Below are 24,981 nucleotides of genomic sequence, written 5' to 3'. Positions count from 1 at the left end.
ATTTATTTTTTTTAATTTTAAAAAGGCTTTTCTTGTTTTTGGACTTAAAATAGAACAAAAATTCGAAATCTAAGATAAAGTTGAAAAATCAAAGAACTAAATGATTTCATTGAAACATAAGTTACGAACAAAGTTATACTTTTGTGATTTGAGTTCTAAAACAGTTGCTAATAATCCTATCTAATTGGTAAATCTACTGTTTATCTATTTCTTGAGAACTTTCCTAAATATGACGTTTTAATCATCTGAATTTACAATCAATTTAATCTATTTTTTTTGTTTTTAATTTACTCATTTGGTTTTGCTTAATTATGAGATAAATAATTTTATGTTTGAATAAAAAACTTTGTAGAAATCGATCCTTAAGTGTTATATTAAGAGAGATTTGAGAGAGTGGTCTTAGATTTAATTTGACATATATCACTGAACCACCAAGAACAGAAATCTGATATGTTTGCTTGATCTCTTATGATTTGGGTATCAGTAAGCGCATATGAAATTTTTTTTTCAACAATAAGGTTAGGTTCTTACTACAAAGTTATGAAGAACAAATGTTTTGAAGATGTATACTCGTTTAAGAAATCGTAGAAGTAAATCATAAAGACGTAATATATTTTCGACCAAAAAAAACAAAGGACAAAATGTATTGAATATTGATATAGAATGGATAAAGAAAAATCAAACACAGTGAACACCGCAATCAAAATTCAGTACACACAATATACAATTATATCATATTCAAATTACAATATCATAATACATAATCAAATCGAATATGAATCCAATCATTATAACTATAAAATACCAAAATCGAATCTAAATTCCACGGAATTTTATTTATGCATCACATATCATAGTCTAAATAATAATAAATATCATAAATAACGTTACATACAATGAACATCGAAAGTGAACATGAATCTTACCAAGATTGTAGAAAACATTATTTTGGAATAAAATTTAAAACAGTGTAATCAAAATCAAATATGAATTATATAAGAATTGTAGAAAACGAAATTATGGAGATTCATACTGGTTTCAAAAAATCGTAGCTTCAAGTCTCAATGTAATATAGTTGGTTGAAATTAGGCTCGTTATTTATTCCTACCAATATTTTCTATAATCATGATAATATCTTTTAAATTAACCTTAAATATTTCTATATCATATCTAATTTATGTTTATCATTTATAAGAACGTAACATATATTATTTTTATTTTCTGAAACATACTCTCTTTTAAAGACAACACAATTTTGTCTTTAATTAAATTTAAGAGTTTACATCATGACTAGACAATTCAAAAACTGTAATTAAATCTACATATACATTTTTGCAGCCATTTTGTAAAATAAATCGTATAGTTGGAACTTATTTACAATGGCATGCCATTGGCATTAAATTCTTAATTATTTGATTTGATTTTTAATTCTTGATTTAAAATATCAATCACGTTATCATTCAAATTTAATCCAAACAAAAAACTTCAAATCAAATTTCTTAAAATTAGCTACACATAATCATTCACAATATTATTAATATTATACTTTATTAAAAGGTAAATATTGTAGTTATTTAATTAAACGTTTATAATATTTATAGGAAAAAATGTTTAGAATATTTATAAAATGAGAAATCTATAAAAATTAAATAACCATTTGAAAGACACCTTTTAAATTGATTTGAATTATAAATCTTTTAATAAAAATATTATTTAAACGAAAAATAAAAAATAATATTTAATTTCACCGAACGGGATTAGATGGCAGGACGGGTTTAGAATATTATAATATATGAACTTTATAACAATTAAATAAGCATTTAAATAAAAAATTTAAATTGATATGAATTATATATTTTTAAAATTAAAGTATTATTAAAACAAAAATAATAAAATAATGTTTAATTTTACTGAACGGGGTTAGATGGTAGGACGGGTTTGGATCGATAGTAATATGAGACAGTATACCACTGGTAAAATCCATTAAATATATTTAATTTCACTGAGGTAAGACGGATTTGGGTTTATAGTAATACGAGACGGTATACAATGGGTGAAATCCTATAACTAACAATTAAAATACAGTTATATAATTTAAAATATATAACAAAACAAACAATTTTAACAAAAACATATATAATTTAAAAATCGACTTATGGTGTATCCCATGATAAAATCAAGGGATTGTACAATATATCAAAATTAAAATTATATATTTATAAAATATAAAACAATATGTTACATATAAATAATTTATAAAAAAATTATATTTTCAATTTTTTTTAATAAAACAAGTAGTCCCGCGGTGTACCGCCGGTTAAAATCTAATTATAATTATTATTCAAGCAATCTTTTTTTGTTTTTTTTATGTCAAAAGAAAGAAGTAAAATAGTTTCGTTGATTGAAATATTCTTTAAATTGCATTTCGTTTTTCGAAACGTGTTGGCCTATAGTTGGGTTTAGAGCCCAAAATATAGTTGGGACTTGGGCATTACTCGACCGATCATAGTGCTCCTCTACCTCTCTTAATTGTCTCTTCTTGGTAATTTTACTCCAAATCTTTTTCTTTCTCCAAATTTTGTTACTCTGATATCTGTTTTCAGATGTTAAAATTTTTTTGCATGTTCATACAAAAGATAATTTCGTTTTTCATAGTTACTGCATGCATTCTCAAATGCTGAATTTTCTTGCAGATCGTAACAAGAGACTTTCTACTTCAGTTTCCCAGAAAACTTATGACTGAAAGAAACTGAAATTTCCCCAAATTTTATAATCATGCTCTTCATAGGTAAATGCCACTGCCTTTTTCTGGATATTGTTATTAGCTATTGTTTGCTTGTTTCTTTAATTTCTCTCAATTTTTTAAAAATTTCTGGAAATGTGTCATTTTTAGACTCTGATATATTTCAGATGTTCATAAGAACTTTATATTTTGTCTTCACAGTATTTGCATGCATTCACTATTTGAGTAACAAAGCATTTTTTTGTATAATGTTTGTTTTTGTTCTGTTTGGAACCATCGAAAGCTACATATATGTATATAAGTAAATCTTCTTTAGCTTGTTTAAAGTTTGGTGACATAAATATATATATATATATATATATATATATATATATATATTTACTTGTAGACTTTCAATTATGTGACAAAATATAGTGTAGAAGATACTGTATCGTTGGAATGATAACAATAAGGATTATGAAATGTTCTTTAGAAGATATTTTCTTTATCTTCCAACTATGTCCGCCAAAATTCTGAAATTGTTGGCCATTTATTGTGTAATGCAGGGTATTCGAAGGCGGAAAATAATCCGAAAATGCAAGGGATATACAATTATACTTGTAAGTCTAACTCTGGACTGACCAAATCAAACACTCTGAACCAAAACATGGTTTTATCAACACGGAAGAAGCGTAAGAGTTCAACCTTTTTACAATCACCATGGCACAAAGTATATCTACAAGGTTCAGAGTTATGTCACAACATCAGGTCATTTCGTCAGACCAATTTAATACCACATTCAAGATGATGATTATGTTATATTGTTTTCGCCATATTTGACGTTTAAACATTTGCTCTCTATAGAATTGCTGAACAAGAATGGAACCTTGCGACAAATACACTAAGTGAGAAGGTTTCAATACTCTTATATTTATCATTAAGTAATTTTCCATGTCGATCTTCACATGGATATTTGATTTTGTTGTTGTTACCGCCTTATGATAACTAAGGTCGATACAAATGAGGCGATATCTCCATCAAAGAGAAGGCTTCTTTCATCTACACATCTTATGCAACAGCTTCTCCAACCAGCACCAACGTTTGTTTTCTTGGGCGACAACGCAGCTCTTAACTACGAAATCGTGCTTTACTATGTGTCGAGAATCAACCTCGCTAATTCATGTTCTCTAAAATGTCGCTCGGATTTGGATAAGAGCATAAAGTGAGTTCCATTATGGTTTTAGTTTGATTTCACTTTCTTAAGCTTTTCTCACTTACCTAAAAAGAGTTTTCGTGCAGTCGTCAAACTTCGAAGACAGCTAGTAATCAAGATCAGCAACATTCTTTACTTGTCAATGCTTTCAATGAGAAAATACAGAAGCTTGAAAGCAACTTCCAAAGGTATGGATGGATCAGTCATAAATTGTTTTTGAGAGATAATGTTTCTTAAGAATACATTTCTCTTTCAAATTGTCTATGCAGTTTAGAGAGGACTACATCAATATTAGACATCATCTTTGAAATCCAAGACCTCGAAAGATTCTCTATGATAAACCATCTCGGCAAGTTTCATAACCGCGCAAAGACCTTTAAAAGACTTATTCCGCATAAATACGCTGTTGCGATACAAATGCCAATGAACCTACCAGAGCCACTACATTGTCTTCCTCTGTGATCATATCAGATTATTTGGGTAAGAAAAGATAGTTTTGATGTGTATATCCATCGGAGAATCTTAAGGGAATCAGAAAAATAAGCTTTAGGATATAGTTTTCACTGTATCTCTGTCACATATCTCCACTATATATTATATGTAAATAACAATAATCTTATGTAACATACTAGATTTTAAATTGTGGTACATCGCGGGACTATAATTTTTTTTTTTTAATGAAATTTTAATTTGTTTAGTAGATTGAAAATATACATGATTTAATTTGTTGTATTTTATAAATGTACAACGTTTATATCTATATATTATTTAGTGTATAATTGCTATATTTGAATTTAACCGTTTAATAATATAGGAACAATAACATACAGTTCATTAAGTTAAAATTTATAAATGTATAAATTTTATGGTTACAAAATATTTGTTTTTTTTATGTGTGAATATCTCGAATCTCAAACCCAAATGCGCTACATCTCCCAGAAAGAAGACCCACAGCAGGTTAAATTTATTTTTTTGAAGAAGAGATTTCTTCCGATGTGCCTCGAAGCTAACACATGTACCTAGAAGATTTACCACTGGGCAACAGCTCGTCTCGGTATAAAAATATTTGTTTTTTATATAACCAAACAATTGAAAAAAGGTAACTAATTAATTTCCGTTGAAATAATTATACTTCATAAAATAAAAAAGAAACTTTACTTTTCCTAATAGTAAAATTGTAACACTGTAAAACCATCAAAATCCTATTAGAAAAAAAAGAATTACCTTACTCGCATCCTCTATAAATACTCTGCTTTGGCCTTTGGGTAACAAATCAACAAATCAACTCTGAAAACAATTTACGAAGAAGAAAGAAACCCTAAAAATATGTTAATGGAAGAAGAGACCTGCTTGGACTGCAAGAGACCAACCATAATGGTGGTTGATCACAGTAGCGGTGACACCATCTGTTCGGAGTGTGGCCTTGTCCTCGAAGCTCACATCATCGAATACTCTCAGGAATGGAGAACTTTCGCATCCGACGACAATCACAGTGACAGAGACCCAAACCGTGTTGGTGCTGCGACAAACCCTTTTCTCAAATCAGGCGATCTTGTCACCATCATCGAGAAACCTAAAGAAACCGCTTCCTCTGTTCTGTCCAAAGATGACATCTCCACTTTGTTCCGTGCACATAATCAAGTCAAGAACCATGAAGAAGACCTAATCAAGCAAGCCTTCGAAGAAATACAGAGAATGACCGATGCACTAGACCTAGATATCGTAATCAACTCTAGGGCTTGTGAGATTGTCTCCAAATATGATGGTCACGCTAACACCAAATTACGTAGAGGGAAGAAGCTAAACGCTATATGTGCAGCCTCTGTTTCAACGGCTTGTCGTGAACTGCAACTCTCGAGGACATTGAAAGAGATCGCTGAGGTTGCCAATGGTGTGGACAAGAAGGATATCCGGAAAGAGAGTCTGGTGATAAAGCGTGTTCTTGAGTCACATCAAACCTCCGTGTCTGCTTCTCAAGCGATTATCAACACCGGAGAACTCGTTCGCCGGTTCTGTTCCAAACTTGATATAAGTCAAAGAGAGATAATGGCGATTCCAGAAGCGGTTGAGAAAGCAGAGAATTTCGATATCCGGAGAAACCCTAAGTCAGTTCTTGCAGCAATTATCTTCATGATCTCTCATATATCTCAGACCAACAGGAAACCTATTAGAGGTAACTGAATTATTCTTCTTTCTTTGCTTCCGCTACAAAGTTAGGGCTTACTGTCTCTTTAGTTGTTAAATCTAAGTAATTGTGCTGAGGACTGTTGTGTTTTGCAGAAATTGGCATCGTTGCGGAAGTTGTGGAGAATACGATCAAGAACTCGGTTAAAGATATGTACCCGTACGCCTTGAAGATTATACCTAACTGGTATGCTTGTGAATCAGACATCATCAAAAGGTTAGATGGTGTCATCACGTCCTGGGATTCTGCAAAATTTTCAGTATAAGGAAGTCACTACCTGTGAAAAGAAGAAGCTTTGGGATTGTTGTAGTCTCGTTTCTGATGCATTACATACATATATGTAAAGTCGTTGGCTTTATGGAAGTATATTTTAGACATCTTATGTAAAATCTTCTTTATGATATACTGCATTTTATGGTATGGGCCGAATAGACATCAAATAAATTCAGAGTAAACAATGTGGGAAAACAAAATCTCTACTGTATCAATGTTCACTGTGAGGAATGTTTTGGTAGCCACTGTTCATTCTCCTCTAAAGTTGTTCGAAGGACAAGGTGGAGATAAAGGTTTCGGTTCTTCCAAACTTTATCTTCGCTTAGCTCTTACAATAAAAAGCTAGACCAAATTCTCAGAATATCGAATGCAGATCTCGCATCCACAAAAACCATAGTTGTTGTTGCTAACATAGTACAAATTATACCAAACCAACCATATGAAAAACGTTACGAAATTAGTAAGAATACACCAAACATTCATTCAAAAGTAAAGAACCAACCCTAAGGGTTTAGATTACTTAGCTTCGATATACAAAATGAGAAACACGAATGACAAGAGAGCTTTCATTACTTACGGTGTTTCAGATTCTTTTTCCGTTTAAGAGTTTTGATCTCATGTGTCATGTGAGCAATCACTTCTCTCAATGTAGCTACTCTTCCTTGTTCGGAATTCCACAGTGTTGGGACTACATGTCGGCCACTTGGGTTAAACTCGTTAACTTCTTCGAGAGCCGTCTTTACTGCGTTCATCACCTCTTCTCCCCACTCTTCTCTGAGATTCTTAAGTTTCTCATCTTCTTCATCCACCACTTCCTGCATAAGATCACCATTCACCAGAAACAAGACTAATCAAATGGGATATAGACGATGAGAAAGAATCTCGATGACATAGATAACAAACCTTCACTATGTTTCCAGTCTCCACCCGTTTGAATGGTTGCCAATGAGGATCCCTGAGGTTTTCTTCCCATTCCGCGTAAACCTCAGTGTCGTTGCCAGTTAATCTCCGCTTACTTGCTTTTACGAAGGGCTCTACATCAAGATGTCCCATCCTCTTTACTCTGATCGTCGTTCTATCATCCGTTAAATCTCTCATTTGCTGCAGCAAAAAAACAGAGTTGTGAAACCCACAAAAAGCAAATCAGTCAAGAACACACTTATCATTTCTATACATACACTGATCAACAGTTTCTGTGCTTCAAGTATCTCATCATTGGCATAGCGTTCTTTCACCAAGAGGGCATTAATCAAACCTTCTCGTTGTTCTAACTCAGAATCCTTATCCTCTAGCTCCTCTTTCATCACCCTCAATCTTTTTTTGAGCTCTTCATTTTCCTGTTTCATGGATCTCCATTTATGCTCTTGTGACTCATTATTCCCCTCCACGAGAATAATCTTCAAACACCAAAAGAAAAACATTACCATATTATACAAAACATACCATAAAAGCTAAATGCAAAAGAGAGCAAATATCTCTACCTCCTTTACAATTTCCTCAGTTATTTCAGATGGCATATTCGGAGAACCAATCGCTGTGCCACTACTCGAAGCGACACCAAGAGATGGCTGTGTTGTAGTAACAGAACTAGTAGCATGAGTAGTGGTTGAAGCAGAAGATGGAAGACCTGAACAACAATATACTTCTTTCATAAGAAAACTCCATAGCTTGAGTCACATCAATCAATATCTCTAAGAGAGCTATGGATTCATGTCATACACTATACTCAGATAATGCAAACCAAAGCATCTAATCCTAATAAATAAGTTCTCTAAATTCATATCCTATACAAAACTTACTGGATGGTGACGAACCGGTGGCTCCAAAGATGGACGGTGAGGATCCGAAAAGGAGGGATGTAGAAGGAGCGGTCGATGGAGACGAAGGAACGGTTCCGAATTCAAATGATGGAGTTGCGGAGGAAGTAGGATTGATTGAAGGAGAAAGCTGGCGAGGACACGATGGCGGGAGGAAAACTTCCACCGGAGTTAGATAGGCCAAACGGAAACTTCCGACATTGCAGGTTATCTCTCTCTCTCACCGGAGTGTTGACACTTCTTCGCCGGCGTTTGAAGTTCTCTCGGCAAATGAAAGGATACAAATAGAAAAAGGAAGATGAAACATGTAAGTTGCAAACCATTTCGGCCCAGCCCAATAATAAGCCCAATAAGTACATACATGGAAACCAAGAGACGACTTTTGTTTTCTGTTTCTTCGTTTCCCAAGACTTTGGAAATGGAGGAGACATTTAAGGACAGAAACAACAATTCGACACTATCATATGTGTATAGGTTAATGATTGGATTCTTTTCTCTCATCATATTGATAACTTTATATGTATAAAATTTCAAATACCAAAATTCTTAAGTATATAGAAACAGTTTCAACGAAATCTTTAATTATGAGTTCCACGAAGGACATCTATAGCCATGTCATAAAATTATAACAAAACTGTGTGATGACTCTCTCTTTTGTTGTGGCTCATGCAATCATTTATGGCGTGATCGAAATAAACAACCGGATTTCAAAAGAAAATGCTTCCTAGTTCCTAGTTAAGAATCTTTTCAGAATTATTCGATAGGGTTATTTGTAAGATTTGTTCCGCAAGACATGACCTTCCCTAATTCTAAGATACTGCCATAGAAATTAGTGTATTTAATGATCCTGAAGAGAAAAAAGATTTTTTAAAAAAATACATGTAGCTTCCATATTTCAAAAATTAAACATGGATCATAATTATTTTGCTTTTCTAATGTTGTGGTTCCAAGAATGAAGAAACTACTTCCTCGCAAGTCTAACTCTGCTTTTTATAGAACTCTTAACTCCGGTTCTATTTTTTTTTTTTTTTTGATAAACCATATCGGTTAATCCGGCAAGTTCCGGTATAAACGCACCAAAGTGCTTCAGATTGGACTTCTCCACGAAAGACCACTATTCTGTCTATTTCGAATTTGTAATAATTTTCAGTTAATGCTACTGGATAGTTAGACCGCCTACAGTTTCGACTAGACTTTTTAGACAAATGTGATTTTTGTTTTTAAAGAGGATCGAATTCGGGTCTAAGAATTTTACCATAAACCAAAGGTTCTCCCACCACTAGACCAGAGATGTTTGGGTATTCCTTTTTATAGAACTCTAAACTCCGGTTCTATTGTTGTTTCACAATTGTGATTAATGGTCCCATTAAAAACAAAAGAATGCAAGAAGATTAACCAAAAAAAAATAAACTTATTAATACTACTGCAGAACACCTAGACTACGTGTGACTAGAACAAAGAAAAGAAAGTTATCAATCATCAATACTTTTTCCTTTAAACCAATACATTAAAGACATGGACAACCTAAAACCATTACGGATCACAATATAATAATTATAAGTTTATAACAAAAAAAAACAGAAAAACCTGAAATAATTTAAATTAAAGAAAATATAAATGAACATTATAAAACAACATCTTTCTTCTGATCAGAAGAGTTATCGTAAATCTCAATCAGTTTCTTCAACACCACGACTTGTGTTCTAAGCTTCACGATATACTCCGCCGTCTCTTGAAACAGCTCCTCCGTCTCTCCACCACCGACATTCACCGGTGGAGGAAGAAGGCTCTTTAACGCAAGAAGCTTCTCCATCACCGTCTTCCCTCCGTCGCTACTACCATTTCCACAGCACGTGTGTAAAACTCTCGTACGTGACGACACATTTGCTCTTCTTCTTCCCCTTGTGGTCTGAGTCTTTAAGGTTCTCATCTTTTTCAAGAAAATGAGAGAGAGAGAGAGAGAGATGGAGATGATGATAATGAAGAAGATGGCAAATAAAGAGAACGGTGTTTAGAGGTTTTAAGTACGATCTATATTACGAAACAACCACCAAAGTTCATATGTATTACGAATGTGCCACTGTGAAGAACTCTTTTTTTCTTTGTCATTGCCACCAATTTGGGGGTATATCCGTATTTTGAAATGATATCTTACTGTCATAGTGTCATTGTGTTTGTGTCGTAAGCTTATTTGGCAAATATATTACATGCAATATCAGAAGAATCATGAGTTGGCTTTTTTTCCTTTCTTACAGAAAAAAACACACGTACGGTAATAAATATTGGTAAAACCAATTTCGGATTATGCTAAACGTTTGTTAAGAAGCTATAGAATAGAATTGTGTCTAATATGTCTAACCATGTACGTTAGGGTTTAGACTAAGTAAGTAGTCAAGATTCTTAAACAAATATTTTGATTACCAAGTACTAACCACTGTCCAAATGTGAACTTTAGAACTTGTTTTCTACCAAAACATAGATTTAGGATGTTATTTATATATTGAATTTTTTGTTATTTTTTTAATATTAAAAATGTCAAGGATTATCCTTAAAGAAGATGGTTTGGAAAATCCATGCATGTGCTGTCGGTAGACTGTGTAGTACGGATCTCTTTGGAGGGACATGTGGGGGAAGTCGTGGTAGAATTATATCAATAATTTGGACAAAAATGTAGACAAATAAATTGAAATTTAGAAAAGCGGGAAGTGCGTGAAGAGTGCACATTTGCTTAAGTTGTATATCACTAACAGCTTATGGGGGCCTTCTGTTACAGGCACATGCATGCCATTGCCAAAGTTTTTTTTGTTAAGCATTTCATCGTTTTTCCATAAGGTTATGGTATTTATATTTTCATAGCTTTTTGTTCGATTTCTATTTGTGAATTTTTATTTGCTTTTTAACTTTCTTCTGTTTATATAGAAATCTAGCTACAGAGATAATACAAATTAGTTTGATTCAATCAAAACGTATAATCTCATTTGAATTTTTTTGAAGTAATTTAATAAGACTTTCTGCTTTTTTTCAATATCATATTTTCGATATAATCCTTTAGTCTTTTTTTTAAGTAATTGGATTGAGTCATATTGTACAAATTAAGTAGTACATCTTCAATTTTGAAGATTTAGGCTGGAGTCTGTGATTCCGTGGTTAACATAAAATTAAACTTATGGATAATCAGAAACTCGCAATAGTTAATCTAAAACTTATGGTCACTATGTCAACTTTATTTTGGCCAAAGGTAGATAGATATTACGTGCCAATCTCTCTACAATACAACAAAGTTACTATATATATATTCTTTTTAAAACACATTAAATGTATCAATAATAATAAAAACTTTGCATAGATACTACAAATAGCTTGAGACGGTACCCTACTAGATTCCAATCAACGGTTACGTACATTGAATCACAAAACAAATTTTTTTATCTAACTCTATGGAAGTAAAGTGTTTTGGTGAAGAGCCGGTTAATTATATTGGTATAACTTAGAGTAAGAGTTGGGATGTAATGAAATTAAGGAAATAGCTGGACAAAGTGGTGCATCGAAGGATGTGTGGTGTCCGTAGATTAGGTTGTGCATGTGAAGATGTTATGGGTCACCTAAGATCTCATTGGACAACAAGGAAACTTGTAATAAATAAACCGAGAATTAAACCGGAAACCGGTTTAGGTGGGAAAGGATAAGAGAGCATGTGAGTGCACATGGGAGAAGTGGAAGGGTAAGGAGACAGAGAAGCAAGCATATGAAAAAGTACAGAGCATGTTCTCCACATTCCCTGCATACACTTCTATCTTCTTCTCTCCATGCACACAATTTAATTCCTCTTTTTAATTTTGATTAATTACCAACAACATCACAAAAGAGGGTTTGGTTTTTTAATTGATTCACATGGATATTTCAGGTTAATATAGGCATGTGTGACATTTATATTTAGCTGTTGCTCCACGTGATTGATTATCGGCTTTCGTTTTCTATATAAATTTAAATTTCATGTTATATCATGATTCATGATGTACTAATTAAAATCTTAGCATCTATATGTATTTTGTTAAAATAATCTACATATATATCATCCTCTCTCATAAAATAAGTGAGAGAATGAAGACTAATAATTGGATGATGCTATAAGCCCATAACCTGGATTGTTTAAGAAAATGCTAGGCGTTAAACATTTAAAACTATGTATATGAAGATAAAACTTAACAAATTTAAATTTGAGTAGTTAAAATTTAGAAAAATATATTGAAACGAAGCATATATAATTTTAGGCGGTCAAAACGTTCGTCTAGGCTTCGCGTGAGAGCGTAGGGCATAGACGACCGCCTAAACTGCTTTTCAGAACACTGCTTTTATGAATATTTATAATTTTATGTAGATACTATCTTTTATTTAACATTATAAAATATGATTATTTTTTAGTGAGAAGTAGATGATAGCTAAATTGACTATTTAAAGATTTTTTTTTTTGGATTAGTAAGTTGTATCATCCCACGATATACACTCGCATCCATTGTAAATTTTAATCCTATATAGAAGATTTAGTGATTCACAAGTCTACCATACAACGTACTCAACACAGAATAGCTTCAATGTATTAAGACAGAAGTTCTAACACATAAAATTTAACAATTTAAGCTTGATGTACATAAACCTTTTTCTTAATTGACTTTTATATACATGCGCCAAATGCCAAAGGAGTACTTAGTAATTAGTATATATATGTTAACGTGTGTGTCTTATAAATATGAGAGAAGGATGACAAAACTTTTTGGTTTCCCTTTGGTTTTGTTTGTTTGGTGAGTGTGCATGTGAAAGACAATATGATGGAAAGGTTCAAATTCCATGTTTTCTTTTCCTTACAAAAGAATTAGGCTGTTGACGAAACATCTTTTCATTCACTTTGTGTTTTCTTTCTTTCCTCGTTATTCAACGTTACAATGATACAAAGCAAAGGTTTGATTGGTAAGGCGGTTGGACATTGAACCATGCACTAGATTATTTAGAATGGTGTATCAATTAAGTGTAATCATCGTAAAGATTGTCAAAAGAGTTCTAGTGGATATTGTTGGTTGTTTGAGTTCTCCACACTTACAAAGAGATAGGAAATGAAGATGTTGAGCTAGTTGTTAAGAAGAAACTATGAGTTACTTAGAAGAATAGTCATAGACTATTGTTGTTGGGCCTAACATTGATGGGCTCGATTGTTTCCTTTGTCTCGATTAAAGTTCACTATTAAAAGAACACTATTGTAGGAACGAGAATTAGGGAGGTGTGTTGAAAAAAGAATTTTGAGTGATTTGAGTTTAAATGAGTTTTGAGATTATTTTGGTGAATTAGGAAATTAATATGAAATGTTTATAACATTCTACCTAAAATCATGGGATTTGGATATTTGAATTCTTAATTAAGAATTTGTCTAACTTATTCCATGCCAATATTTGTCACTCTACACAATGATACCAATATTCTTAATTAAACTAAATATTTGTTTGAATTTTGTAACTAAAAATTTTAAAAATATTTTTATTATTATGATGAAATTAAATAATAGCTTCCAACATAAAAACTCTAGAAACTAAAGTTTTCTAAAATAAAATAAAATAAAATAAAAACATCTAAAAATTCGATTTTGCTTCGTAAGTTTGACCGAAACCCCAATTCGGAGGCGCAACATTAAAGAACGTCATGCTCCTACCATCGCTGGTCCGAACTATAAACGAGAGACTTTGTCCAACCAAATCTAAACCGGTATCCCAAATTTGCCCCCAATTTCTCTTCATAACGATCCAATTACTCTTTTGCCCTCTAATTTCAACGTTACTCACATCTCCTGCCCCTCCAACGTTATAAACCAAAACCATGATATAATAAGGATTGCCCTTAATCTCAAACCTAACACCACCTCTCTTATGACAGGCCACTCGCCGGAACTTCACCGGAACTATCCCTGCTCGGTACTCAGCCACCGTAGTGAAAACATTTTCATTGATAGATCAAAGTGCTTGTTAGGAGGGTTGCACCAATGGTACTGAACCGGTTCTTGATAATTTGGTGGGCAAAAATTAGTGGCTGTGATTTTGATTGAACCAGCGTTTGGTTTGCACCACTTTGAGCTAACACACATGAGCTCGAAACAAGCACCACAAGTCTGGCCATTGTTGAAAAGAGCAGTGCTTAGTGCAGCTGTCTCTAAGCCGTAACCTTGTTTGAATAGATCTCCGTAACCACATGCTCCTTCTGCCACACCAAATATTAAAAACAAAACAAAACTTGTTGTTTCAATAGGTGACATTACGGATCAACCAAATGTTTAAATAAACTAGAAAAATGTAATTTTACTAGTTGTGACTGAATGTTTTTGTTACTTATAAAGTTATAATAAACCGTAACGTGTTTTAGAAGAAGAAAAATATGGCTCGACGTGCGAAAACATCATAAGCATATAGCAATTCTAAATATTACTACTATCACTTGTAAGACACGATTAGTAAAACTCATTATAATCAAATACTCAAAAATACTAACGCATGGTTTCTCCGCCGCTCATGTCACCGTAAAACGTCGCATGTGCGTCGTACCACGAAGGGTCGATATTTGTAAGACCGACATGAGCCAAGCCAAGGTTAGCCACGGAGACAAGAACCGCCAGTAACACAACAAAAGTTATTGATCGGTTCATGCTTTTGTTTTCTCTCCGAGTTAATTAGCAATTTTAGTGAAAAGAAGAATGATTTATTTATAGAAGAATATGGAACGTTGGTGTTATGGTTTTTTGATAGAATTTTTATATTTAAGGTAATTATGAGAATCAGCAGAAATTTTATTTTGCCTTATTAACCCTCGAGATTGATTGCGGAATTTCATTGTCCGGGCATTAACTACATACTCGCTGTATTTATTTACTTCCTTAGTAAGCACCGAGAGAATGATACGTTTCTTATAAAAATTCTCAGTGTAGATATTGAAATCGATGTGAATTTGGAATTCCATGAAATATTTTGGAAACTATAAATTAAATTTACAAAATATTATTGGAATCTCTTTTTGGTCAATATGTGTAGTGTCCAAACACATTCATCAAACCAAAATACATAAGCCTCGTTGATAGAAAAAATGTGTCCTTCTAAGTTAATTTTCTTCTTCTATGGCCTTTGTGCAAAAAGCCGTTCCCATAAAGTGATAAAACTTTAAAGCACGGCTTAGAGAATCATACAATAGTCAACCAAATCTTTGACAAATCCTAATTTTGGGAATCATATAAATTTGGCCGTTTATCTATAGTTTTTTTTACTCTAATATCTTACAATTTTTTTAAAAGTTCAGTAATAATAAAAAATATACTATTATGTTAGTACCTGTGAATGAGCGAGATAATTTTTTCTCCAAGAATAAAATTAAATTATACGAAATATATAATATTGATGTAGTTTAGTGCAAATATTTATCGTTGTAAAACTATTACATTAACATATCTGTATATTTACGAACTAAACTGATTTTAGTTTGATTTATAGATAAAATTAAATATTTAATAACTTAATCGAATGAATTTGTTCTGGCTTCGTATTAATATATTGTAATATCTTATTATATCAATATAAACAAGTTCATGGTAGCTCACATTTTTAATTGAAAGATTTGAAAAAGAGTCACAAACTTTTTCTAATCATCTATACTCGGAAAAAGTTATACAATCAGAAAGTTACACATTTTATATAGCTAGATATATAACTTGAATTTATTGAAATTTAGCTAATCATCTATAATCAGAAAGTTACCTATAAATTTTATAAACTAAATTGAAACCCTTGATTCAGAAATATATAAACTTAGTCTCTTAAATATGCAAATGTATAATCTAACAAAATTTCATATTTAAGTGAGGTGTTGTTCGTTTGTACATCCAGATGTATCAATCAGATAATCTGAGGATTGATGTTCGTTGAACGTACATTTGATACATTAGTTGAATAATGCATCTGGATGTATATTTAAAACTCATCTGAAGTCTTTGCGTTTTTAAAGATGCTTTTATATGCGTTTCGGAGGCGCAGTCATATGCTTCAGAGTGAGCCAAAATTTACAAATGACTAAAACATCCTACTTAAACTAATATATTACATAGCTATACTTAATAATAATTAATCGACACTTTTCTCACATTTCTTAACCCTAGATCCCAAAAAAAAAATTGTGCAATAGATTCAACTCTGGATGGAAGAGACATTCAAAGGAAATGTTAGAAAACAGTCGGTGCAATGAGGCTACAAGACAAAGAATTATAGACAAGTTCTATGAAATAAAACTTGCAAGAAATTGACTCGTAATAGAACTCGTAAAGTTTAAATAGATCCATCGACATGAGTTAAGACTCGTGGAATGGATGTTGTAAGGTATATATCTTCTTATATCAGCTCTTTGAGTGGCCTTTTCATTATATTAGCCTTCTATGCTCTTATATTTATATGTGTTCTTATTCTTTGATTTGAGGAATGACCAAAAGCTACAAAAAGTTAAAGATAACCAGTGGCAAACATGGATTTATTGGAAAAAAGTCTATGGTGCTATTCATGTAAGTCGGGCTGAGGGATGATGTGCTCAACAAGGATTGCAAACACTCTAAATATGAGTTGAGAAAGTGGATGAAACTTTTAACATCAACTATGCCTCGCCATAATTTTATCAAAGATTATATGTCAAGAGGATGCAGATTTTGCACATTAGAATGCAATGGAAGAATATGAACATCATGGTGATGAAGTAGTAGAGAATGGTGAAGTAGAAAAAACTGTTCCAAACATTGATCATGTACCATGACTGATGATAGAGTGATGGAAGTTGTACGTGATTCTATCACTCAAGAGATAGCTAAAGGACATTGACTTCCATGTTAGTGATTAATATAGATAAAAACAATTTACTAAAAACAATGTTTGCTCATGTACTTTTATTTTTGTGTTTACAGGGATGTATTTCTGTTTTATATTTTACTTTGTTTTCTTATGTGGCTTCTTTCAATTTTAATTTATAAATCTTCTAATTTGTACATTTTCTAATTTTAGTTTAGTACAATATTTATTAAGAAAAAAGGTTGGACCTAGCTTCCCTATTTCGATGGCTTGAGAATTGAGAATAGGGTAGTTGACTTTCTTTGTTTCCAAATATTGATGGTTTGGGAATAGGATAGTTGACTTTCCTTAGGAATCTAGTGTTTTTGAAGTTTTGCTACAAGATGAGTTGTCTTCTTTTCCTTAAGAAAGTTATTTTTTGCATACTCTTTTATTCGTTCTCCTGAGTTGCTCTGTTTTTCTTTTTTTTTTGAAATAACCATCGGATTATCCATGCTGAATTGATATTTTCCTTAAACCTAAAGAGAACAATAAATACAATTTATAAAAGACACAACTTTTATCCAAATTTTTTGGGGGCTTTTGTTCAAATAGGCATATTTAAGACAAAAACTAGAAAAAGGGTACATTCATGATGAGTTTATAAGAATAGGTATTTCTCAGCAAATGTTTGACGATTTTACCCCTGGAATATCTCATTGTTTCCTTCTTCTTTCATCTTCTTCCTATTCTTCTCGTTCTAATTTTTCCCAGGAAATTAATATATTTATCCCAAAAAATCAAGTCTTATACAAATACCTATTGATTCAATATAACTAAACCCTAATGATGATAGTATATAGGAAACCCAAGCAAAAAACTCAAATAGACTTTTGATAAAAATTTGATTTTGAGATTTCAAATTTCAAATTTGATTGGTTCGTTTTCTGGGTTTTGAAATTTGTTTGGGGTTTTGCCTAATTTTTCTCCTTTTGAAATTTATATTCGATTTAATTTGTTTGTATGTTGCTGCTGAATTTTGTTGATAATTTATGGATTTTTTATTTATAAAATTCAACATTAATGAGTTAGAAAATCCAAAAGCAGAATAAAAATATCGATTTGAGTTCTATATTCCAAAAGAAAAGATCTGCTACTATAATAAGTTTGAATTTGATATTTGGGAATGGTAGAACAAAAGAGAAAAAATTTGCAGATATGGAGAAGATTTGATGGAATATAAGGGTAAAATGGTAAAATAGAAGTGGGAGAACTACCTAAAGCTATAAGGCATAAAAAAAGGGTTGTTTGATGCAAAAGGATAAGCTTTTAAGTGTCAATCCCATAATTGATCCAAATTTTTTTTATGGTCGTGGTTTTATGTTTATTTTTTAAATCACCACGACATGTGTGTTAGCCCTCGACCAATGAAATTTTACCAACTCAAGCATACCATAATCATAAATACATGTTATTTATTATTTTTTAAAATGAGACTATTTGAACAAACTAATGGGTTTATGCTATCAACCTTAATGTATCTATAATTTATTTGGCTTTCAGTTTTGTTACTTTGTGTCATTCCTCATGATCCCTCATCATTAGTTGTGACATCTGGTAGCTTTTAGTTTTGGTGCTTAATTACTCAACTATTTTCAATTGCCGTGAAAAACACTCCATAAGAAATAATAATCAAAGATAATTCTCTAATTCGTAAGCAATCTCATATTCTTGCTTTTGAAGTTTTGCTACAAGATGAACTCATGTTTTGTGTGCTTCATTTGTTTTTTTTTTTGTTTTTTTTTTCTGTTTTAAACCCTAAAAACACTTTTAATTTTCACTTGTAGACTTAGGCCTGATATTAAAAATTGAATCAGTTTTTCTGTACCGAATCAAACCGGATTTGAGGGTTTCGGTTTGGAATTTGTTAATAATTCGGTTGTTGATGTTCATTGAATCGACCAGTTAACCGTTTATTTTTTAATTTTTCTAACCAACATAAACCAATTTTATGAATATACCAAAATTTTTAAAAGTTCTATCCTAACTTAACCGATCGTCCAAACCAAACTGAGTTTTGTACAGATTTTTAATACATAACCGAGCCGAGTTAACCACTAACCAAACAGATCTAAGCCGAATTTTTTTGGGTACCTTTACTCCATAACCGAACTACCCAAAAAACTAACTACCCGAACCGAAACAAATCATTCGGTCCATAGTCGCAGGCTTACGTAGACACTCTCATGCATGACAGCAAAATCTTTCAAATGCACACAAACGCGTATGGCACTAAAATACAAGGGCTACTATCGTCATTTACACAGTAATTACTCGATTTTTTTATAACCCTCATTTCTTGGAAAGTGAGAATAATAATGCCAGATGTAAAATGTAATGAACAGTGGCTCCACCATCACCGAACCTGCAGGTTCGCTTTTTTTTAAGTCTCTCTCTGGTCGGTCAGGGGCAAAATCGGAAATCTACTTGTTATAAAACGAAACTTTGGTCTTAAGATCATCATCATTGTCCCTCAGACAAATTTCACTCGCTCATCTCTGTCTGAATCTCACAAGGTAATAATCTCGCTAATGCAAATCTCTATCTCTATCGCTAATTTTCTCGTAAATTTATCGTCAATTATCTCCTGATCTTCGTTCTGAATCATCGATCGGTGATTCTCGATCTCAGATCGGCTTTTTCTAAGTTCATAATTCTGATTCAAAACCAATGGATCCGTTATTTATAGTGCTGTTATGAAATGAAGCTAGATTTGTGATTAGATCGTTAATGATATCTTGTTTAGTAATGTTTTGATTTAAGATCTGGCTCTGTTTTGCTTATAATGATTGATTCTTTTTGATCTATGTTTGGTTTTGATTATGAATAATGTTCTTGACTTTATTGATTTATATATGTAGAAGAAGTGAAAGATGGTGAAGATATGTTGTATTGGAGCTGGGTATGTTGGTGGACCAACAATGGCAGTGATTGCATTGAAATGTCCAGACGTTGAAGTAGCGGTTGTTGATATCTCTGTACCACGTATCAACGCTTGGAACAGTGACACGCTTCCGATTTACGAGCCTGGTCTTGATGATGTTGTGAAGCAATGCCGTGGCAAGAACCTTTTCTTTAGTACTGATGTTGAGAAACATGTTAGGGAAGCTGATATTGTGTTTGTTTCTGTCAACACACCGACTAAGACTAGAGGTCTTGGTGCTGGTAAAGCTGCGGATCTTACGTACTGGGAGAGCGCTGCGCGTATGATCGCTGATGTTTCGGTATCGGATAAGATTGTCGTTGAGAAATCGACTGTTCCGGTTAAAACAGCTGAAGCTATTGAGAAGATTTTGACACATAACAGTAAAGGGATTAAGTTTCAGATTCTTTCGAATCCCGAGTTTTTGGCGGAAGGAACCGCGATTAAGGACCTATTTAATCCGGACCGTGTTCTTATCGGAGGGCGGGAAACCCCAGAAGGGTTTAAAGCGGTGCAGACTCTCAAGAATGTGTATGCACACTGGGTTCCTGAAGGCCAAATCATAACAACCAATCTCTGGTCTGCTGAGCTGTCCAAGCTTGCGGCAAACGCTTTCTTGGCTCAAAGGATTTCATCAGTGAATGCTATGTCGGCTCTGTGTGAAGCCACAGGCGCAGATGTCACGCAAGTGTCTTACGCGGTTGGTACAGACTCAAGGATTGGTCCCAAGTTCTTGAACTCGAGTGTTGGATTCGGTGGTTCGTGTTTCCAGAAGGACATTCTGAATCTTGTCTACATCTGTGAGTGCAACGGACTCCCGGAAGTGGCAGAGTACTGGAAGCAAGTCATCAAGATCAATGACTACCAGAAGAGCCGGTTCGTGAACCGTGTTGTTTCCTCCATGTTCAACTCTGTATCAAACAAGAAGATTGCGGTTCTCGGTTTCGCATTCAAGAAAGACACCGGTGACACAAGGGAGACTCCAGCCATCGATGTGTGCAAGGGTCTTTTAGAAGACAAAGCAAGGCTAAGCATTTACGACCCACAAGTGACTGAGGATCAGATCCAGAGGGATTTATCCATGAACAAGTTCGACTGGGACCATCCTCTACATTTGCAGCCAATGAGCCCAACAACAGTGAAACAAGTGACCGTTACTTGGGACGCATACGAAGCAACTAAGGACGCTCACGGTATCTGCATCATGACCGAGTGGGATGAGTTCAAGAACCTTGATTTCCAGAAGATCTTTGACAACATGCAGAAACCAGCTTTCGTGTTCGATGGAAGAAACATTATGAATCTGCAAAAGCTAAGGGAGATTGGTTTCATTGTTTACTCCATTGGTAAGCCTCTCGACGACTGGCTCAAGGACATGCCTGCCGTTGCCTAATGATGTTCATTGCTGACTCTTTCGTCCTCCATCATTTGTGCTTTTCTTCTTCTTGTGGTTTGTCTTTAAGACTTGTTATATTTCTTACAATATGTTTGTTATGTTCTCTGGTGTGTGTTTTGTTTTTTTTGGTATTACTTTCATATTTTTTTGGTCGAAGAGGACTTGTATTCGACAATGTCGCTTCAATTTTGTTGTTTCCTTAGAAACTAAATAAATATTGGTTTATATTGGAGTAAAATGTGTTTGTACTTTGTAGTTAATCGTTGAAAGTTTTGCCACTTATTGAGCTTTGTCTGCGAGAGTTGACTCGGAAGAATATTTGCACATTGTTCATAGAGAATCACATGATATCTCTTCTCTGGTGGATTAGGAACCAAACGCATCTTGTAAAAGTTTCCAGGTTGGAGATTCTGATTTCTGAGTGACACCTAACGATTCCATATTTAAAGCTTTATGTTTTTGTATGTCTCTCATTGCGATTGGTATTTTTTGTTTAAGTAAATATGCATAAATCCATTCGTAGAGGCATTCCTTACAGTACTAGTGACCACATATTAACCTTTTAGGTACGCACACCGAAGTTGGCTACATAACTTGGGTGAGTATTCCAATCTGTAATGTGAATAGTTTACCATATCACATATAGCTCTGATACCATAAAAAACTATATGTGAATAATATTAAAAATCTTATACACAAAATTTTCTTTTAAATGGTTAGTCTAATTGTAATTTAAAAATATCGAAATAATAAGTTGCAATTTTTTTTTTTTTTTTTTGGGTCTTTGAAAAGAAAATATAATGTCAAATACTTTAATTTTTCCAAGTAAATCGAAACATAAGATTGATATTTTTCTTTTATATAAGAAAATTAAATTAGATTTAATATTATTAAATGAGTGTTTCATATTATATTTTTCAGAAAAAGAGTTTTTATTAATTAACCAAATACCAATAATTTACTTAAAAACTTGTATTGAATCCAAATGTTTCCCAAAAAAAAAATATTTAATTGGGATTGACAAAAATAGCACCAACAAAATTTTTTCTTCCAAAAATAACAACTTTTTGAAAAATTTCACAAGTAGCTTTCAAAATTTTAATTAAATATTAAATATAAATAATTAATTTTATTTAAATAAATAAAAATAAAAATTTTCCGCTAAAAATTTTTCGTCAAATTTTCTGCCAAAACAATTCGGTAATAAATTTTCCCGCAAAAAAAATTTTCCGTCAAATTTTTCTTGTAAAAAAACTTGAGGAAGCTAACTACGACATTCGTGAGGATTTCACGGAATTCAGGAAAGATTTTACAAAAAAAATTTTCGTAAAATTCTTCCTGAATTTCGAAAAAGAAAAATTCGGGAATTCAGGAAAAATTCTACAAAATTCAGGAAGGGTTACAAAAGAAAAAAATTATAAATTTCGTGAAACCTTTCCTGAATTGCTTAAAATCTTTCCTATATTTTGTAAAAAAAATTCTGAATTTTTTTTTGTAGGTAAAATGTGGGCGGCGTAATTATTTTTGGTGGAAAAATTTTGACGGAAATTATTTTGTAGAAAAATATTGTTGAAAATTTTTGGTATGAATTTTTGTATTTTTTTAAATGTTAGTTGTAATAATTAAAAATTAAATAATTATTTGAGTGTTATTTATGTTCACAAAACTTTTGAATGGTATTTTTATCAAAAAAAACTTTAAAATTATGTTAATTATGAAAATTCTCTATTTAATTTTTTTCACCCAAATAAATAAATACATAAAAATGTCCAAATATTTGTGTGTTTCTCTTTTAATTATTGTTTCCCATTTAAAGTAAAAAAATCTGGTAGCAGCGTTACAATTCGCGAGAAAGACAAAACACAAGTTTCTTCTTCTTGGGATTGGCTATTTCCAGAAATCCAAGTCAATAATCAAAGTCCAAACAAAAAAATCCTCTCCCAATCTCCGCTTCACTCTTCTCATGGACGCTCTCATTGCTCAGCTTCAGAGACAATTTCGTGATTACACCATTTCTCTCTACCAACAGGTTTCAATTCCACAATTCTTCAAACCCAATTTCATCTCTTTGCTTAGCTAATTTAGCTCATATACACACTAGATTGACTCCTATATGCATAGATTCATGACAAAAGTGAAGAAAGATTGAATCTTTATGTAGATTTTTACAAGTTATGATTTTTAGGGATTTGAGTTGTGTAAAGGTTGGAACTTTAGATTCATGGGTTTGTGTTTTTTTTATGTGAAGGGGTTTTTGGATGATCAATTTACTGAGTTGAAAAAGCTACAAGATGATGGAAGTCCTGATTTTGTGTCTGAAGTGCTTTCACTTTTCTTTGAAGATTGTGTGAAGCTTATCAGTAACATGGCTAGAGCTTTGTAAGTTTTTGATATTCTCTCAGCTAGATCATCATTGCTTGTGTTGTCTTAAAGTGTGATTGTGGCTACTTCTATTTCAGGGACACGACAGGAACTGTAGATTTTAGTCAGGTAGGTGCTAGTGTGCATCAATTGAAGGGTAGTAGCTCAAGGTATGTATCATGTCTCGCTTTATATAAGTAGCAGAAGTTGTGTGTTGTTGATTGATGAAAAGCTTTGTGTTGTTTCTATGTAGTGTTGGTGCCAAGAGGGTCAAAACTTTGTGTGTTAGCTTCAAGGAATGTTGTGAAGCTAAGAACTACGAAGGGTAAGCGAGTTATGGTTTTCTCTTGGGACTCATTGGTTGAGTAATAATAGTCTCATGTTATGTTACAGGTGTGTGAGATGTTTGCAGCAAGTGGATATTGAGTACAAGGCGTTAAAGACAAAGCTTCAAGATATGTTCAATGTGAGTGTGAATAGAATCCATCTCTGTTTTTGGCTCTGCTTTTAATGAATCATTTTGGTTATGAGTAATGAACAAATCATTGACATTGTTGTTGTTGTTGTTGTTTCAGCTTGAGAAACAGATCATTCAAGCTGGTGGTATAGTTCCTCAAGTGGATATTAACTAAAGAGACTAGTCCATAAGAAGAAAAAAGATGATGACTTTCTTTCTTTAGTTTCTCTTCTAAATTATTTTGGATTTGGTGTTTGCTCAAAAACTCAATAAAATATGTGCAAAAAGAAACAAAAACAAGTGATGGTTGTTTATAAATCAGTAGTATGTATTGTTTGATCTCATCCGAGAAAATTGAAACCATTGGACTAATGAATGTGATGATAATATATATTGGTTTGCTTCTGAAAGGTTTGGTTTGAGTAAGATATAGTGATTACTAAGTAAGTCTTGACTAGTGGGTGCTTCTAAAAATTGTGTGTTTAGATCTTTTAGTTTCCCAAATTTGCCCATAATGTTTTCGTAATTATCTGAATTATTTGTCTCGAAGTTGACCTTTACTCAAATTAGTAAAAGTTTGGTAGTGACTTTCCAAATTTTTACAACCTGTCTCCTTATCAGAATATGAATATCGTAAACCCTAAAACCTAAATCTAAACCATTACCCATTCGATATCCGAAATGGACATTCTAAGAAAATATGGTAATTCTTTCAGGATAAATCACAAACCGCTTTCGACGAG

General features: G+C 32.7%; 6 protein-coding genes and 1 pseudogene across 11 annotated transcripts; 4 read left to right on the top strand and 3 right to left on the bottom strand.

Moving 5' to 3' along the window:
• Positions 1–3,389: 3,389 nt before the first annotated feature.
• AT3G29385 (dentin sialophosphoprotein-like protein) lies at positions 3,390–4,397 on the top strand (the record flags this gene model as incomplete). Its single annotated transcript, NM_148764.1, has 5 exons — positions 3,390–3,490; positions 3,587–3,635; positions 3,733–3,944; positions 4,022–4,123; positions 4,205–4,397. The coding sequence occupies 5 exons, from the start codon at positions 3,390–3,392 to the stop codon at positions 4,395–4,397; spliced, it is 657 nt and encodes a 218-aa protein (NP_683606.1).
• An 870-nt stretch (positions 4,398–5,267) lies between these two features.
• On the top strand, positions 5,268–6,385 carry pBRP2 (Cyclin-like family protein; the record flags this gene model as incomplete). Its single annotated transcript, NM_113864.1, has 2 exons — positions 5,268–6,108; positions 6,216–6,385. 2 exons carry the CDS (start codon positions 5,268–5,270, stop codon positions 6,383–6,385), a joined length of 1,011 nt encoding a protein of 336 aa, NP_189584.1.
• Positions 6,386–6,633: 248 nt separating this feature from the next.
• AT3G29375 (XH domain-containing protein) lies at positions 6,634–8,641 on the bottom strand (the record flags this gene model as incomplete). 3 transcript variants are annotated; one of them, NM_113863.2, is made up of 6 exons in its annotated part: positions 6,898–7,208; positions 7,297–7,494; positions 7,572–7,790; positions 7,875–8,020; positions 8,193–8,340; positions 8,531–8,641. In NM_113863.2, 6 exons carry the CDS (start codon positions 8,639–8,641, stop codon positions 6,963–6,965), a joined length of 1,068 nt encoding a protein of 355 aa, NP_566849.2. In that variant the 3' UTR covers positions 6,898–6,962. The 3 variants fall into 3 exon arrangements, with proteins under 3 accessions (NP_001326584.1, NP_566849.2, NP_001190001.1); NM_001339022.1 differs by lacking the exon at positions 8,531–8,641 and having other exon boundaries at positions 6,634–7,208; positions 8,193–8,473; NM_001203072.2 differs by lacking the exon at positions 8,531–8,641 and having other exon boundaries at positions 6,898–7,494; positions 8,193–8,467.
• Positions 8,642–9,577: 936 nt separating this feature from the next.
• P1R3 (uncharacterized protein) lies at positions 9,578–10,417 on the bottom strand. The gene has a single exon (NM_113862.3). It carries the CDS (start codon positions 10,138–10,140, stop codon positions 9,835–9,837), a length of 306 nt encoding a protein of 101 aa, NP_566848.1. The 5' UTR covers positions 10,141–10,417; the 3' UTR covers positions 9,578–9,834.
• A 3,407-nt stretch (positions 10,418–13,824) lies between these two features.
• Positions 13,825–14,665, bottom strand: EXPA19 (annotated as a pseudogene). The gene has a single exon.
• A 4,770-nt stretch (positions 14,666–19,435) lies between these two features.
• UGD2 (UDP-glucose 6-dehydrogenase family protein) lies at positions 19,436–21,785 on the top strand. Of its 2 annotated transcripts, none has more exons than NM_113861.4 (2): positions 19,436–19,617; positions 19,963–21,785. In NM_113861.4, exon 2 carries the CDS (start codon positions 19,975–19,977, stop codon positions 21,415–21,417), a length of 1,443 nt encoding a protein of 480 aa, NP_189582.1. In that variant the 5' UTR covers positions 19,436–19,617; positions 19,963–19,974; the 3' UTR covers positions 21,418–21,785. The 2 variants fall into 2 exon arrangements, with proteins under 2 accessions (NP_189582.1, NP_001030792.1); NM_001035715.1 differs by having other exon boundaries at positions 19,564–19,617; positions 19,966–21,701.
• Positions 21,786–23,229: 1,444 nt separating this feature from the next.
• Positions 23,230–24,666, top strand: AHP2 (histidine-containing phosphotransmitter 2). Of its 2 annotated transcripts, NM_113860.4 has the most exons (6): positions 23,230–23,449; positions 23,669–23,799; positions 23,880–23,951; positions 24,035–24,106; positions 24,175–24,247; positions 24,357–24,666. In NM_113860.4, the coding sequence occupies exons 1-6, from the start codon at positions 23,384–23,386 to the stop codon at positions 24,411–24,413; spliced, it is 471 nt and encodes a 156-aa protein (NP_189581.1). In that variant the 5' UTR covers positions 23,230–23,383; the 3' UTR covers positions 24,414–24,666. The 2 variants fall into 2 exon arrangements, with proteins under 2 accessions (NP_189581.1, NP_850649.1); NM_180318.2 differs by lacking the exons at positions 24,175–24,247; positions 24,357–24,666 and having other exon boundaries at positions 23,260–23,449; positions 24,035–24,161.
• The last annotated feature ends 315 nt before the right edge of the window (positions 24,667–24,981 follow it).

This window comes from Arabidopsis thaliana, chromosome 3 (assembly GCF_000001735.4).
Source record: "Arabidopsis thaliana chromosome 3, partial sequence".
Classification (NCBI taxonomy): domain Eukaryota; kingdom Viridiplantae; phylum Streptophyta; class Magnoliopsida; order Brassicales; family Brassicaceae; genus Arabidopsis; species Arabidopsis thaliana.
The sequence above is the reverse complement of the archived record's forward strand: the minus strand, read 5'-3'. Positions and strand labels throughout refer to the sequence as shown.

What these genes read in the sequence shown, in the direction of transcription:
- P1R3 (NM_113862.3), bottom strand. Translation starts at nt 10,140, where the DNA reads ATGAGAACCTTAAAGACTCAGACCACAAGGGGAAGAAGAAGAGCAAAT.
- UGD2 (NM_113861.4), top strand. Translation starts at nt 19,975, where the DNA reads ATGGTGAAGATATGTTGTATTGGAGCTGGGTATGTTGGTGGACCAACA.
- AHP2 (NM_113860.4), top strand. Translation starts at nt 23,384, where the DNA reads ATGGACGCTCTCATTGCTCAGCTTCAGAGACAATTTCGTGATTACACC. An exon ending in CCATTTCTCTCTACCAACAG is followed by an intron (nt 23,450 to 23,668) that starts GTTTCAATTCCA and finishes TTTTATGTGAAG; the next exon opens with GGGTTTTTGGATGATCAATT. An exon ending in AGCTTCAAGATATGTTCAAT is followed by an intron (nt 24,248 to 24,356) that starts GTGAGTGTGAAT and finishes TTGTTGTTTCAG; the next exon opens with CTTGAGAAACAGATCATTCA.